Source organism: Geotrypetes seraphini, chromosome 3 (genome assembly GCF_902459505.1).
Source record: "Geotrypetes seraphini chromosome 3, aGeoSer1.1, whole genome shotgun sequence".
Lineage (NCBI taxonomy): Eukaryota > Metazoa > Chordata > Amphibia > Gymnophiona > Dermophiidae > Geotrypetes > Geotrypetes seraphini.
Window position 1 is genome coordinate 374,033,859 of NC_047086.1, and position 12,961 is coordinate 374,046,819.

Consider the following 12,961-nt stretch of genomic DNA (forward strand, 5'->3'; position numbering starts at 1 on the left):
TTCAAAAAGATATAAAAAGGATGGAATCAGTCCAGAGAAAGGCTACTAAAATGGTGTGTGGTCTTCATCATAAGGTGTATGGTGACAGACTTATAAAATCTCAATATGTATATTTTGGAGGAAAGGCAGGAGAGGGGAGATATGATAGAGAAGTTTAAATACCGATATGGCATAAATGCACATGAGTCGAGTCTCATTTGAAAAGAAGCTCTGGAATGAGAGGGCATAGGATGAAGTTGAAAGGTGATAGGCTCAGGAGTAATCTAAGGAAATACTTTTTTACAGAAAGGTTGGCAGATGTGTGGAACAGTCTCCTTGAAGAAGTGGTGGAGACAGACACTGTCTCTGAATTCAAGAAGGCATGGGACAGGCAAATGGAATCTCAGAGATAGGAAGACAGAATGGTTACTGCGGATGGGCAGACTAGATGGGCCATTTGGCCTTTATCTGCCATCAAGTTTCTATCTTTGGTTGGTTGATCTAGATGAAAAGGAAGGCCGATAATAGTGAGATGATGTGGAAGACTAAGATGTATGTGTTTTTGAAGGAGCTGTCACTGCATCATAATGCTTTCTAAATTTTATCTGCCGCTTCTTCAGTTCTCTCTCCAAATAGGATACTAGTCTCCTTATCTCAATTCTAGTCTCATTTCAAGATATAGTGGCACTAGAAAAGGTTCAAAGAAGAGCGACCAAGATGATAAAGGGGATGGAACTCCTCTCAAATGAGGAAAGACTAAAAAGGTTAGGGCTCTTTAGTTTGGAAAAGAAAAAGACAGCTGAAGGGAGATATGATTGAAGTCTATAAAATCCTGAGTGGAGTAGAACGGGTACAAGTGAATACATTTTTCACTCCATCAAAAATTACAAAGACTAGGGGACACTCAAAGTTACAGGGAAATACTTTTAAAACCAATAGGAAGAAATTTTTTTTCACTCAGAGAATAGTTAAGCTCTGGAATGTGTTGCCAGAGGTTGTGGTTAAGAGCAGATAGCTTAGCTAGTTTTAAGAAAGATTTGGACAAGTTCCTGGAGGAAAAGTCAGACTATGGGGGAAGCCACTGCTTGCCCTGAATCGGTAGTATGGAATGTTGCTACTTTTTGGGTTTTAGCCATGTGCTAGTGACCTGGATTGGCCACCATAAGAATGGGCTTCTGGGCTTGAGGGACCAATTTGGTCTGACCCAGTAAGACTATTCTTATGATTTTGAACTGAAATTCACCGTCATGTGTGCAGTTATAGCAAGCAACCTGAGACAGTATGTGGGATGTGTGTCATCATGATATTGACTTATTTGTAAATGCTTCTTTGATAAGTCCATCAACATCTCAGGATCCTCCACAACTTGAATTTCCAGAAAGAGTAACATCTGTGGAAGAGCCCCCGGGACCCTCCAAAAGAATAAAAATGTATGTTAGTATTAGCAGTTTCTGAGAGACTTATGCAATAAGGTCTTCTTGGAAGACTGTTAATGAGTTATTTATGTTCAACTAATGCCAACAATAACGTTCTGACATTTTGGAAAAATAAGCAAAAGAGCTGGCCAAAACTAGCACAGGTTGCACAAAGGATCCTGTGCATTCCTGCTACCAGCATATCTACTGAAAGAACATTTTCTATCGCAGGAAAGATTATGGAAGAAAGGAGAGCTAGACTGAATCCTTTTTTTTTTTAGTTCAAAAATGTTTTATTAGGTTTTATAAAACCACAACAAACAACACAGAACATATGGTGCAGACCAATGGATACTAATGCATAATATCTGGTACAGAAGAGAGCTGAATCCTGAGACTGAAGATTATTCATACACAGATTTTTAAAAAAATCAGAACAGTTTGAGAATATAAGGAGTGCTGGCATTAGCAGGGTGCTTCACAGGGCATACTGTATTTCATCCTCACTAGCAGGATTAATTCTTCGAGGACCCCTAGGCACCCAAGTACGCTGGGCCCCCCTGGCCCTGCCCTGCTCCGCCCCTACCCATGCCCCACCCCCACCCCATCCATGCCCCACCCCCATTTATCTGTTTTCTTATTTACTTCTTTATTTCTCCTTGTATTTCTTTTTTTTTTTTTTAATTCAAAACAAAAATTAGCATACCAGTGCACAGATTTTCTTCTATGCAACCCCCAAACATCTCTGAACAAATCCCCCTTCCTTCCCACCTACTTACCCAGGACTTTAACTCTGAACCCTTTTCATGCATATATAAAAGTGTTCAAATATTTGTAAAGCAGTAATACTATCCGAAATATGACTATATTAATAACCAAGTTTACAACGCCTCTCAACTACCTCACTCTACATCAACCAACTGTAACCCATATGTTCAAAGAAGCTTGGGATGAACACAGAGGATCTAGAATCAGAAAATAATATTAAATATTGAACTAAGGCCAGTACTGGGCAGACTTGCACGGTCTGTATATGGCAATTTGGGGGAGGATGGGCTGGAGAGGGCTTCAATGGCTGGGAGGGTGTAGATGGGCTGCAGTAGGTTTTGACGGAGATTTTGGCAGTTGGAACCCAAGCACAGTACCGGGTAGAGCTTTGGATTCTTGCCCAGAAATAGCTAAAAAGAAAAAAATTTTAAAAAATTTTAATTGAATCATGTTGGACAGACTGGATGGACCATTCGGGTATTCATCTGCCGTCATCTACTATGTTACTATGTATAAACAACCAAATCTGTTAACTCCTCTAGCATGTTCCACTCCATGTATGTTAACTTGCAACGAAACAACAAGGCAAGCAGTCCACCAAAGAATCCAACATGAAACAAAAGAAGATTGGCAAAAAAATAAGGAGATTCAAATCAGATTAATTCAAGGTGCTCCCAAGAACCATGCTTGATGCATTTCGCCAAACAAGGCTAGTCAACGCTAACAAAAAATCATGTCTTTCATACAAACAGAACACAGAAAACACCTTTGCCTAGTATGGAATATGTAATCACAAACTAACCTCTCCCCTTTTACAAAACTGTAGTATGGCTTTTAGCCACGGCCAGTGCTAAAAAATGCTCTATAGTTTTGTAAAAGGGGGGATAAAATATAAATACGTAGACAAAGGTTAAATAAAACCACCAAGAAGCTGGACTCAACAGCACAGAAACAGCGATGTACCCTAAAGCAAACAGCGATGTCCCCTAAAGCAAAAAAATAAATAAATAGAAATTTTTTTCTACCTTTGTCTTCTCTGGTTTCTGCTCTCCTCATCTTCTTTTCATCTTCTGTCCGTCTGTGCCTCTTCCAGAAATTGTTTGCCTCTCTCTTCCATCTCTATTTCCCCCCTCCCCCACATTGGAGTGGCATCCATCATCTTCTCTTCCCTTCTCCAATGGTCTGGCATCTCTCTCCTCTCCTTCCCTCTCCCACATCCCCATGGTCAGGCATTTCACTATCTTCTCTCCCTTTCTCCCACTTCCATCAGCATCTGCTCCCTTTCTCTCACTTCAACCCAATTCCATCCAGTATCCTTCCCCTTATATCTCTCCCCTTCCCCTGCACACCAATTCTATCAGCCCCTTTCTCTCCTTCCACCACCCTTCCATACCACCCTGCCCCCTTTCTCTTCCTCCACCACCCTTCTCACAACCCTTCTATACCACCCTGCTCCCTTTCTCTCCCTCCACCACCCTTCCATCATCCTTTCTCTCTCCCCCACGGCAACGTCTCTCCCCCGCATCGAACAGCATCGCCCCCCCAGCAACGGCAACGCCCCCCCTCCCTGCAGTAACAGCAATGGGCCCTCCCCGCCCGCAGCAACAGCAACATCAACGTGGCCGAATGTGTTACAGGAAAGTCCCGTGATGACTGCTTCTGTTGGTCCAACCCCCTCCGACGTCACTTCTTCCAGAGCAAGTAAGGGACGTCGGAGGGGGCTGGACCGGCAGAAGCAGTCATCGCGGGACCTTCCAGTAACACATCCGGCCATATTGCCGTTGCTGCGGGCGGGCGGTCCGTTGCCGTTACTGTGTGTGGGTGGGGGCTGTTGCCGTTACTGCAGGGGGGCCCGTTGCCGTTGAAAAATAGCAAGGTGAGTCGCCCTCCTTCACCAGACCCCCCTCACAGTTTCGGGCCCTAAGCACGTACCTAGTTGCCTTGTGATTAATCCGATCCTGCTCACTAGGGCATTCAGAGCAGGTTGTATCTAATTTGCTGCAGTGTGTAACTTGCATCTCAGAATTCAGAGATATGGCTGAGGAAAAAAGCAGCACTTGGCGTAAGTAAGAGGGGCTGTGGCCCACTCCCCCCCCCCACATTCGCGCTCTCCCTTCCACCCCCACCCTCCCCCAGTATCTCAATCTTCGCCAGCACGAGTGACTTCTGCAAGCATGCTCCTCGCACCAGCATTGGATTTCCTCAGATATCACTTCCTGGCCCCGCAACCCAGAAATGATTCAGAGGGGAATCAGGCTGGCGCAAGCAACAGGCAGATGTTGCTTGCGCTAGCGAAGATAATACGGAGGAACAGGGTAGGGAGGGAGGGATGGTGCAAGGGTGGCAGGGTGGAACAGAGAGGTGCCAGTGCCCCCACAGACTTGGTGCCCGAGGCGATTCGCACTCTCCTTACTACGCTAATGGATGAAAGGATGCATTACTATCAGTCAGAGTGGTGTCCTCTGTTCTGTATCAGTGGGCAATATCACCAATAAAAAAGTGAGAGCAATATAACTTGTTCTTTGTTGCTTGGCTTTGTTTTCTATGCCTTGCAATCCCTCTCCTTTGTTGCATTAATTTACACACAACATTCCTACATCAACCAATAAATACCCCAAATAATGGATGAAACGTGGAAGAGGTTTCACACTTTACAACTCAACATACAAAATATTCTACTCAAATTATGATGTATCATAAGAGACTGCAAATCAAATTCCTTCCACCTACACATAGTACGAAACCCAGCAAATGGTCTCTCACCTTACTATACCATACTCCCTCATCAAAGTTTAATGCTCAGATTGTTCCCTCAGGACAAATTTCAAATATAATATTATGTTGGGAAGTGTAATGATGACATCCTGGAAAAAAAAAACACACACACAATCGGAGTGATGTCCTCTATTCTTTCTTGAAGGTGGGCAATACTACTACACAAAAAAGTGACAGCAATGTGACTTGTCCTTTCAAAAAGTTGAAAAAACACTGCCAAGGCTCAAGAGCCAACAGTGAAAGTACTTGGCTACAAACCCACTCTTGCAGGTACATTGAAAAATTAGATTCTTATCTTAGTCTACTCCCAGTGTATCTCAGGATGCACTGGGAGGGACCTGACTGGCTTAGGGCCTTAGGCCCCCCTCCCAGTGCATCCCAAGATGCACTGGGAGGGGGAAGGGCAAACATTCTGATGAGGCAGCCCTGTTGGTAGGAAGGAGTGGGAATATCTCCTGTTGATGTTTCATCAAAGGTATGGGTGGAATTGGGGGGGGGAAGGACAGAGAGAGGAAATGGGGATCTCCTTTTTGGTTCAGCTGATCACAGCAGGGAAATCCCTGATCAGCTGAGCCAGCAAGACTCCCCAAAGTCACAGTTTTGGGGAGTCCTGCTGACTCAGCTGATCAGGGATTCCCTGACTCAGCTGATCAGGGATTCCCCTGACTGCAATCAGCTGAACCAGCAATCTGTGCACTATTTTCACGATCCCCTGGCAAAGAAAGGCACCAGAAATGTAAGCCTGAGTTTTCCAGGCCTACATTTCTGGCACTTGTCTTTGCATGAATCTCGCCTACGAAGGTGCTTTAGGCCGCCTAACACCACTTCCGGTGTTGGCCAAGCCTATTTTGGCATTCAGCAGCCTAAAGCGCCTATGCAGGTGCAATTTTGGCACCTTTTATTTAGGCACAGGTAGGGGCTTTATTCTTACCATTTTTTACCAATTTAAACAGCATTTCTCAATTAACTTAGGCACCTAAGTTTCAGCACCATTTATAAAACATCCCCCATAGTGCCTTATTAAATATTTGATTGGTTTGATTAGGTTCTACTTGAGCACTCTGGGAGTTTGGATTGAGAGAATGGGTGGGTGGAAGAAGGGGGGGGGAAATAGCTCATTTTGTTAGAAGGTTTTAAGTTGGTGATTACAGAGATGAAATAAACTTCAGTCAGTGTTTCTTGTTTAGGCTACAATGCTTTTAGGTTACCTTTTGTTGGAAAATGCACCACTACATCAGAATGTTCCATTACATTCAACTGCTCTTTGTAAATTGTTCTGTGATGGTTTACTTACATGTTTACTATATAATTATTTGTAGTACTGTTAAATAGAATTTTCTTTAAAAAATGCATTTTATCATCTTTTGTTTTGTTTTATTTCTATTTATCACCTAAAAAGCAAAAATGAGAAAAAGATAAAAAGACTGCCTCAGCAATGAACCTTGAGGCATCCTACCAGTCGTTATCTTTGCCAGAATGAATTCCAATAATCCATATCTATCTAAATATGTGCAGTACTAGAGAAAGTGGTATATCATATTCCTTCCCCTTTCCTTGAATATACAGACTGCACCAGCACTATCCAAATAACTTTTTTGGTCTGCCTTCATTAAAAAGTTTAACACACACAGATTTCACAATGAATGTCCCGATGGTTAGGACCCTGAATACACCAATTATGGGATTCAGAGCCTGAAATGGTCTGATTGCATCACATACATTTTTTGAAGCTGCTTGGCGGGGGGCGAGCCAAGATGGCGGCGATGTGAGGAGCCATGAGAGACATGAGACAGGAGCCATGAGATCTCTCCGAGTTTGCTTCTCCTAATCAATTATACCTTTTCTCCAGATGCCCCATGTGAAGAGGAAAGGGGTGGTCAGGGTCCTTTCCTCACCGGCCCTGGCGTCCACCCCATTGCAGCAAACTGTGGATCGCTTCTTTTCGGCCCTTCCGGCGCCAGCATGTCCCGGAGTGGAGAGTCCGGCACTGGGCGGCGAAGTGAGGGAGTCGCTTGCCCTTTCGGGCATAGAAACATCTCTGTCTCCTCCAGTGTCCCTCACACCTCCATGTCCGGCAACCACCGAGACGCTGAGGCGAGAGACACGCGATCCCGGAAATGGAGACGCGGGGTCTCCCGACAAGGGCACAGCTGATGGAAGCAAGCAAGAGAGGGGAGAATCTGTCCTCTCCGATGGAGGTTTCCCTGCATAGCATCTGGTCTTTGCTTCAGCGGATGGAGACTAAAATGGAAAAATCATCTGAAGAGGTAATTAAAATAGTGGAGAGTTTGGACTCATTAACTAAAACTGTGGAAACAATGAAATTGGACTCTATTGTCCAAACTAAGCAGATGGAAGCTGCTCGGCACCCTCTTTGACATGGAAGGAAAAACATGAAGTCAAAAGGCTCGATCTGAGGAGGTCAAGTGAAAAGTATACTGAGAAACTTTGACACTCTTATTTGACTCAGGGAGTGTCAAAGTGGCACGAAAGCCAAAAAACAAAAAATTGACCAAACTGAACCAAACTCAAGGGAAAAGTGAAAGAAAAAACCAAACAGAAAAAATAAAGAATTATGAAGAAAATGGCAAAAACTAAAATTGGGAAGGCACAAAAAATGACTAAGATGGACACGCTGAGGCAAAACCATAAACATAGTTTCTTGGCTCTGCAGAAAACTAAGAGCTGATGGTCCTGCAAGCCAATATTGGGTGGGAAGGTACCAACATGCACGTGGTATGGGCACTGTCTAAAGTGACAGTGCACGTGGCAGTGTCTGTACCGGGTTCAGTAGATGACTTCACCCACATGTGAGAATATTATGCCTGCTTATCCTCAGAGAAATTTTAAAACAAGAATAGGCATGTATTATGCACTGCAGTTAGTACATAGTAACTTACCATGCACTACCTCTGTAAAGACAGTGTAAATATAAGTATAACACAAACATTTAGCATTTACCTTGAATACTTTTTTTTTCATTATTTTTTATATATATCAAAAAAATTATATTTCTTTTTTATTGAATGGAAAGGTTTCCCACCATGCGGGCAAATATGTCTAACTGCCTTCCCTGCCTTTCTTTTTGCTAATATTTTTGTTTGTTTCTTCTTTTTGTATTTTTGCATTTCCCAATTTGTTTACTCCAGTCTCTTTATTAAACTGTATTATATCCGTATCCTCCTCCCTCTGCTACCCTCATTTACGAAGATTTGTTTTCTACATTTGCCTTCCTATTGCTGCCTATAGTTCCTCTATAGCCTTTATATCCTTGGTGTCTCAAAAATGATTTCCTCAATATTATCACTCATCATCTTTGTCAGTTGTTGTTTTTTTAATTCTAGTGCTATTTTACTCTTCCAAAGACATATCAAGTGATCTACAATGAAGGATATCAAGCAGCAAAACATCAGCACTATGTCAACTAGCTGTCTCTCCTCATTATATTTACCATTGAAACCTGAAAAATTTAGTGTGTTAGCAACTTGTGAAATATCCAAGACTGATTAGTTGTACAGAATTCTGCATAACCTTCGGCATCTAGCAAGAGGCAGCCTACCTGCTAAGGCTTTAATCCGAGAGCGCTCAAACAGCCGTGCAGAGCTGTTCTCGTTGTCCCATTCATCATCCCAACGGTTGTTAACATCACTGTACTGCTGTTGGATGTCAATGTTGTCATAATCTGTTGCAATCGCAGTCATTTTTAACTCCTCTAGCCGCTCCTCGTCATCAGTTTTTTCTTCTTATGACTCTGGGAAGACAAAAACAGCATATGACATTATTCCTGAAAACTATTTAATAGCAGAAGTTTCTTTGAAGATGGCCCAATTTAATTCCCGAGCTAGGCTTCTACTCCTCAAGCCTACACAGGCCACAAACATACCATTCACAAGGGAATCTCAATCATTATTCAATAGCAACACATATAGCTAAACTCAAGGTCCAGACTATCCAAGTTCCAGATCATACAATGGTTTTCAGCCCCTGGTTGAGTACTGTCATGGTGGCAATGGCTGAATGAAGTTAGAAACAGAAGAAGACTAATTTTTGTGTCTGTGACAGAGTAAAGTTCCTGTCATGAGGAAGCCTCAACAGTGGTGTGTGGTGCTCATTTGCATAGAGATCTTGCTGGTTCTCTTCACACCTGCTGAAAAGAACAGTTCCAGGGCAGACAGCTGGGAAACGCAAGAGGAGCTCCTTCGGGAACTAGATGACCCACGGGGGTAGGAATGCTGGCTTTGGCCTAATCCTCGGTAAGCCTGACTTAGACTGATCTTTCCAGTAGAGCTTGGAGTGACCAGAGAGGACTCAAGCTTGACAACCAGCAGAGGGCCTGGTGGAAGAGTGCGAGAGTGACTGGGAGAGTCCTCAGAGAGAGCGAGTGACTGGGACAGTTCTCACGGAGAGCAGCTGAGAGACCAGAAAAATCATTAGGAAGAGACTGAGTGACTAGGAGAGTCCTCAGGGTGTGTGTCTGGGAGAAGACAACTTAGACTGGGAGCAGTTGAGAAGCTGGAGGGCCTGGTGGAGCTTGGAGTGACTGGAGGGGCCTTAAACAACTTGGGATAATCAGAGCCTCTGGTCCCTCCCCGGATGCATCCCAAGATGCACCGGGGAGGGGAATTCCCTTACACAACACAGGCAGCTGGCAGGTAATGGGGGAGAGCAGGGGGGGTTACTTGCCAGCAGGAGAGAGTGGGCATCTCTCCAACAGTGGGGGGGGTGTCAGGTTAGTGGCGGGGAAGGTTTTAGTGCAGCAGGACAGTGTGGGCATCTCTCCCACTGCGGGAAGGGGGGCGAGTCAGGTTAGTGGCAAGGATGGTTTTAGTGGAGAAGGAGAGTGTGGGCATCTCTCCCACTGCGGGAGGGGGGTCGGGTTAGTGGTGGGGAAGGTTTTGGGGCAGCAGGAGAGTGTGGGCATCTCTCCCGCTGCGGGGAGGGGGGGGTCAGTTTAGTGGCGGTGAGCTTTCTAGCAGGCTTGACTACTTGACCAGCACCCCTGGACTAGTTGCTTTTTATAACTGCCAAAAGCAGACGCCAAATGGCTCAGCATTTTTAAAGAATCCACCGGACAGCTCTTTTCAATCTTGAAGAGTCCATTTGCTTGTCAGTGTCGTAGACCGCTAGAAACCTCGCTAAAGAGGGAGATAATCCATCGCTAAACTGCGTACAAGCTAAAACGTCGGAAAACAGTTTAGCGACGGTGTTAAAATTTTAAGAATCTAGGCACAAGTGTTTGAGGCTTGTGCAAATGAGAACAGAGCTTACAGGTATGGAGCAGGGACAGGGATGGAGAGAGATCCCACAGGGACAAGGACAAATTTGTCCCCGTTTCATTCTCTAATGAGAAGGTAGAGGTTTGGAGGAAAAGGGTTCCAGAACAATGGAGCAGCAGAGCAGAAAGTCATCTAGTGAAGAAAATCAAGTCTTACACAAGAAATGAAGATACAAGTCAGAAAGTTTGAACTAACTAACCCAAGAAACCAAGGGGAATAAGGGGTTAAAAAGGACGCCAAATATGTGGGAGAAATAGTATAATAAGCACAGATTCAGAAGCAACAGTTTAAAGCAAATCCTTAATTTCCAGAGGTATGTCTTAACTTTCTCTTTCGTTAGCTGCTTAGAACCGAGAGGTATTAGCAGTATATAAAGCACAGTTACTTACCTGCAATGATTGTTATGAGGATAGCAAGCAGATATTCTCACATGTGGGTGATGTCATCCACAGAGCCCAGTATGGACAGTGCAAAAGTATACCATCACTTTGCAAAAGTGTACTGTCACTTTAAATCTTTCAGAGTCTCGAGACTGCCCATACCACACGTGTCGGTGCCTTCCCACCCGACATTGGCTCACAGGACCATCAGTTCAGTATAAGAGTTAAAAAGCCAACTAGGAGAGGGTGGGAGGGTTGTGAGAATATCTGCCTGTTGTCCTCGGATAACACCCATTACAGGTAAGTACTGTATTTTTTGCACTATAAGACGCACCTAGGTTTAGAGGAGGAAAACAAGAAAAAAAATATTCTGAGCCAAATGGTGTACTAATATATTTCATAAAATATACTAGGCTCTGCACCCAACTCCCCTCACTCCTTGCCAGGTTCTGTACCCAACCCCACACTCCTTGCCAGGCTCTGTACCCAACCCCACACACTCCTTGCCAGGCTCTGTACCCTGGTAATTGATTGCAAATCTTAGAAGTTCTAGGAGACGCACTATTGAAGTCATGGCTAAATGAACAGTCTGAGATGATGGGGGCTTTGATCAACCAGTCATCCAGATAAGGGAACACATGAAAGCTGTAAGAGCGAAGTGTTGCAGTCACTACAACTATACATTTTCTGAATACTCTGGGTGCCTATGCTAGTTCAAAGAAAAGTATCCTGTACTGGAAGTGGTGTGTCCCCAGACAGAAGCACAGGTATTTTCTGTGGGCTGATGGGAATTGTGTGTATAGGCTTCCTTGATATCCAGAGAACAGAGTCAGTTGTTCTTGTCCAGGAAGAGTAATAGGATTCCTAGAGATCATAAAAAACTTCTCCTACACTAAATATTTGTTGAGGGTGCAGAGATACAGAATTGGATGAAGGCCTCCGGTCTTCTTTGGAATTAGGAAGTATTTGGAGTAGCGCCCTCAGCCCCATTCCTGTCGAGAAACCTGGTCGATGGCATTGAGCCAAAGCAAGGCTGAGAGCTCTTGTTTAAGAAGATTGGTCTGATGGGAATTGAGAACAGACTCTTTTGGAGGATGGTCTGGAGATGTGTTCTGCATAACCTGGTGTCATTATTTTTAGTACCCACTAGTCTCTGGTAATGAGGGCCCAACATTAGTAAAAGTAGGTGAGATGGCCTCCTATGGGTAGAGTCTGAGGACTGGGTTGGTGAATGATGGCGAGGCTCTGAATGAGACAGTCAAAAAGACTGTTGAGATTTTTGCTGAGATTATGGCTGCGACTTTTGAATCCTCTGCTGTCTGGGGAGTTGTTGAGAAGCTCTAGATGAGGTGGAAGAGAGGACATACCGATGCCTGAAACAGCAAGAAGGCTTCTTAGTAGTATAATAGTGTTTAGCAGGTAGCAGTTTAGCAGATTTTGATGTGGATAAAGTAGACACTGACTGCTCATACCTAGTGATCTTCTGGGTAGCCTCTTTTATTTTGCCCCCGAAGAGTTTGTCCCTTAGACATGGGATATTAGCTATAAGAATGGCATAAGAATCAGGGGAACAAGGAAGAAACACAGTATCCACAATGACTATTGTTAGTACAGTGGTACCTCGGTTTACGGGTGCACCGGTTTGCGAGTGTTTTGCAAGACGAGCAAAACATTTGCAAAATCGGCACCTCGGAAACCAAGCGTGGCTCGATTTACGAGCGCCCCCCCCCCCGATCCGGCACCCTCCCCCCGCCATTTCTTACCGTCATCTGGGCACCAGCACCAGCATGTCCTGTGTTTGATGCCGGTGCCCGAAGATTGGCTTCTTCTTCTGCTGGGCCTTGAGCATCTGCGCATGCTCAAGGCCTGCGAGTTCACGTTCAGAACGTAAACTCGCAGGCCTTGAGCATGCGCAGATGCTCAAGGCCCAGCAGAAGAAGAAGCCAATCTTCGGGCACCGGCACCAAGCACAGGACATGCCGGTGCCGGTGCCCAGATGACGGTATGAAGCGGCAGGGGAGTGCCCAATCGCAGCGGGGGGTGCGCCGAATCGCGGGGGGGGGAGGGTGCTGGATCGCAGGGGGGGCCTTCGGAGGGAAGAAATGCCGGTTCTCTTCGGGGGGAACATATCAAAGCGAGTTTCCATTAATTCCTATGAGGAAACTTGCATCGATAAATAAGCATTTTGGATTACGAGCATGCTCCTGGAACGGATTATAATCGTAATCCAAGGTACCACTGTACATGGAGTTTAACAAACAGTATAGACAGCTTTAATTTTTCATTTTTGACACATGCACTAGGCCTGGCTAGCTGAAATACCGGTGAGCAAACAGAGAGAGAGGGTTAATCCCAAGTGAGATGAATG

General features: G+C 44.7%; 1 protein-coding gene across 2 annotated transcripts in view; it reads right to left on the reverse strand.

The window, feature by feature from the left end:
• The window catches only part of SPTBN1 (spectrin beta, non-erythrocytic 1), a 569,130-nt gene that overhangs the window by 480,956 nt on the left and 75,213 nt on the right, over nucleotides 1–12,961 (reverse strand). The window contains exon 1 of one of the 2 annotated variants that reach the window (XM_033938993.1): nucleotides 8,497–8,638. In XM_033938993.1, coding sequence (XP_033794884.1) covers nucleotides 8,497–8,638 — 142 coding nt within the window. Of the gene's footprint in view, nucleotides 1–8,496; nucleotides 8,689–12,961 lie in introns of those variants that run through there. The other variant, XM_033938992.1, reaches the window with a different exon arrangement.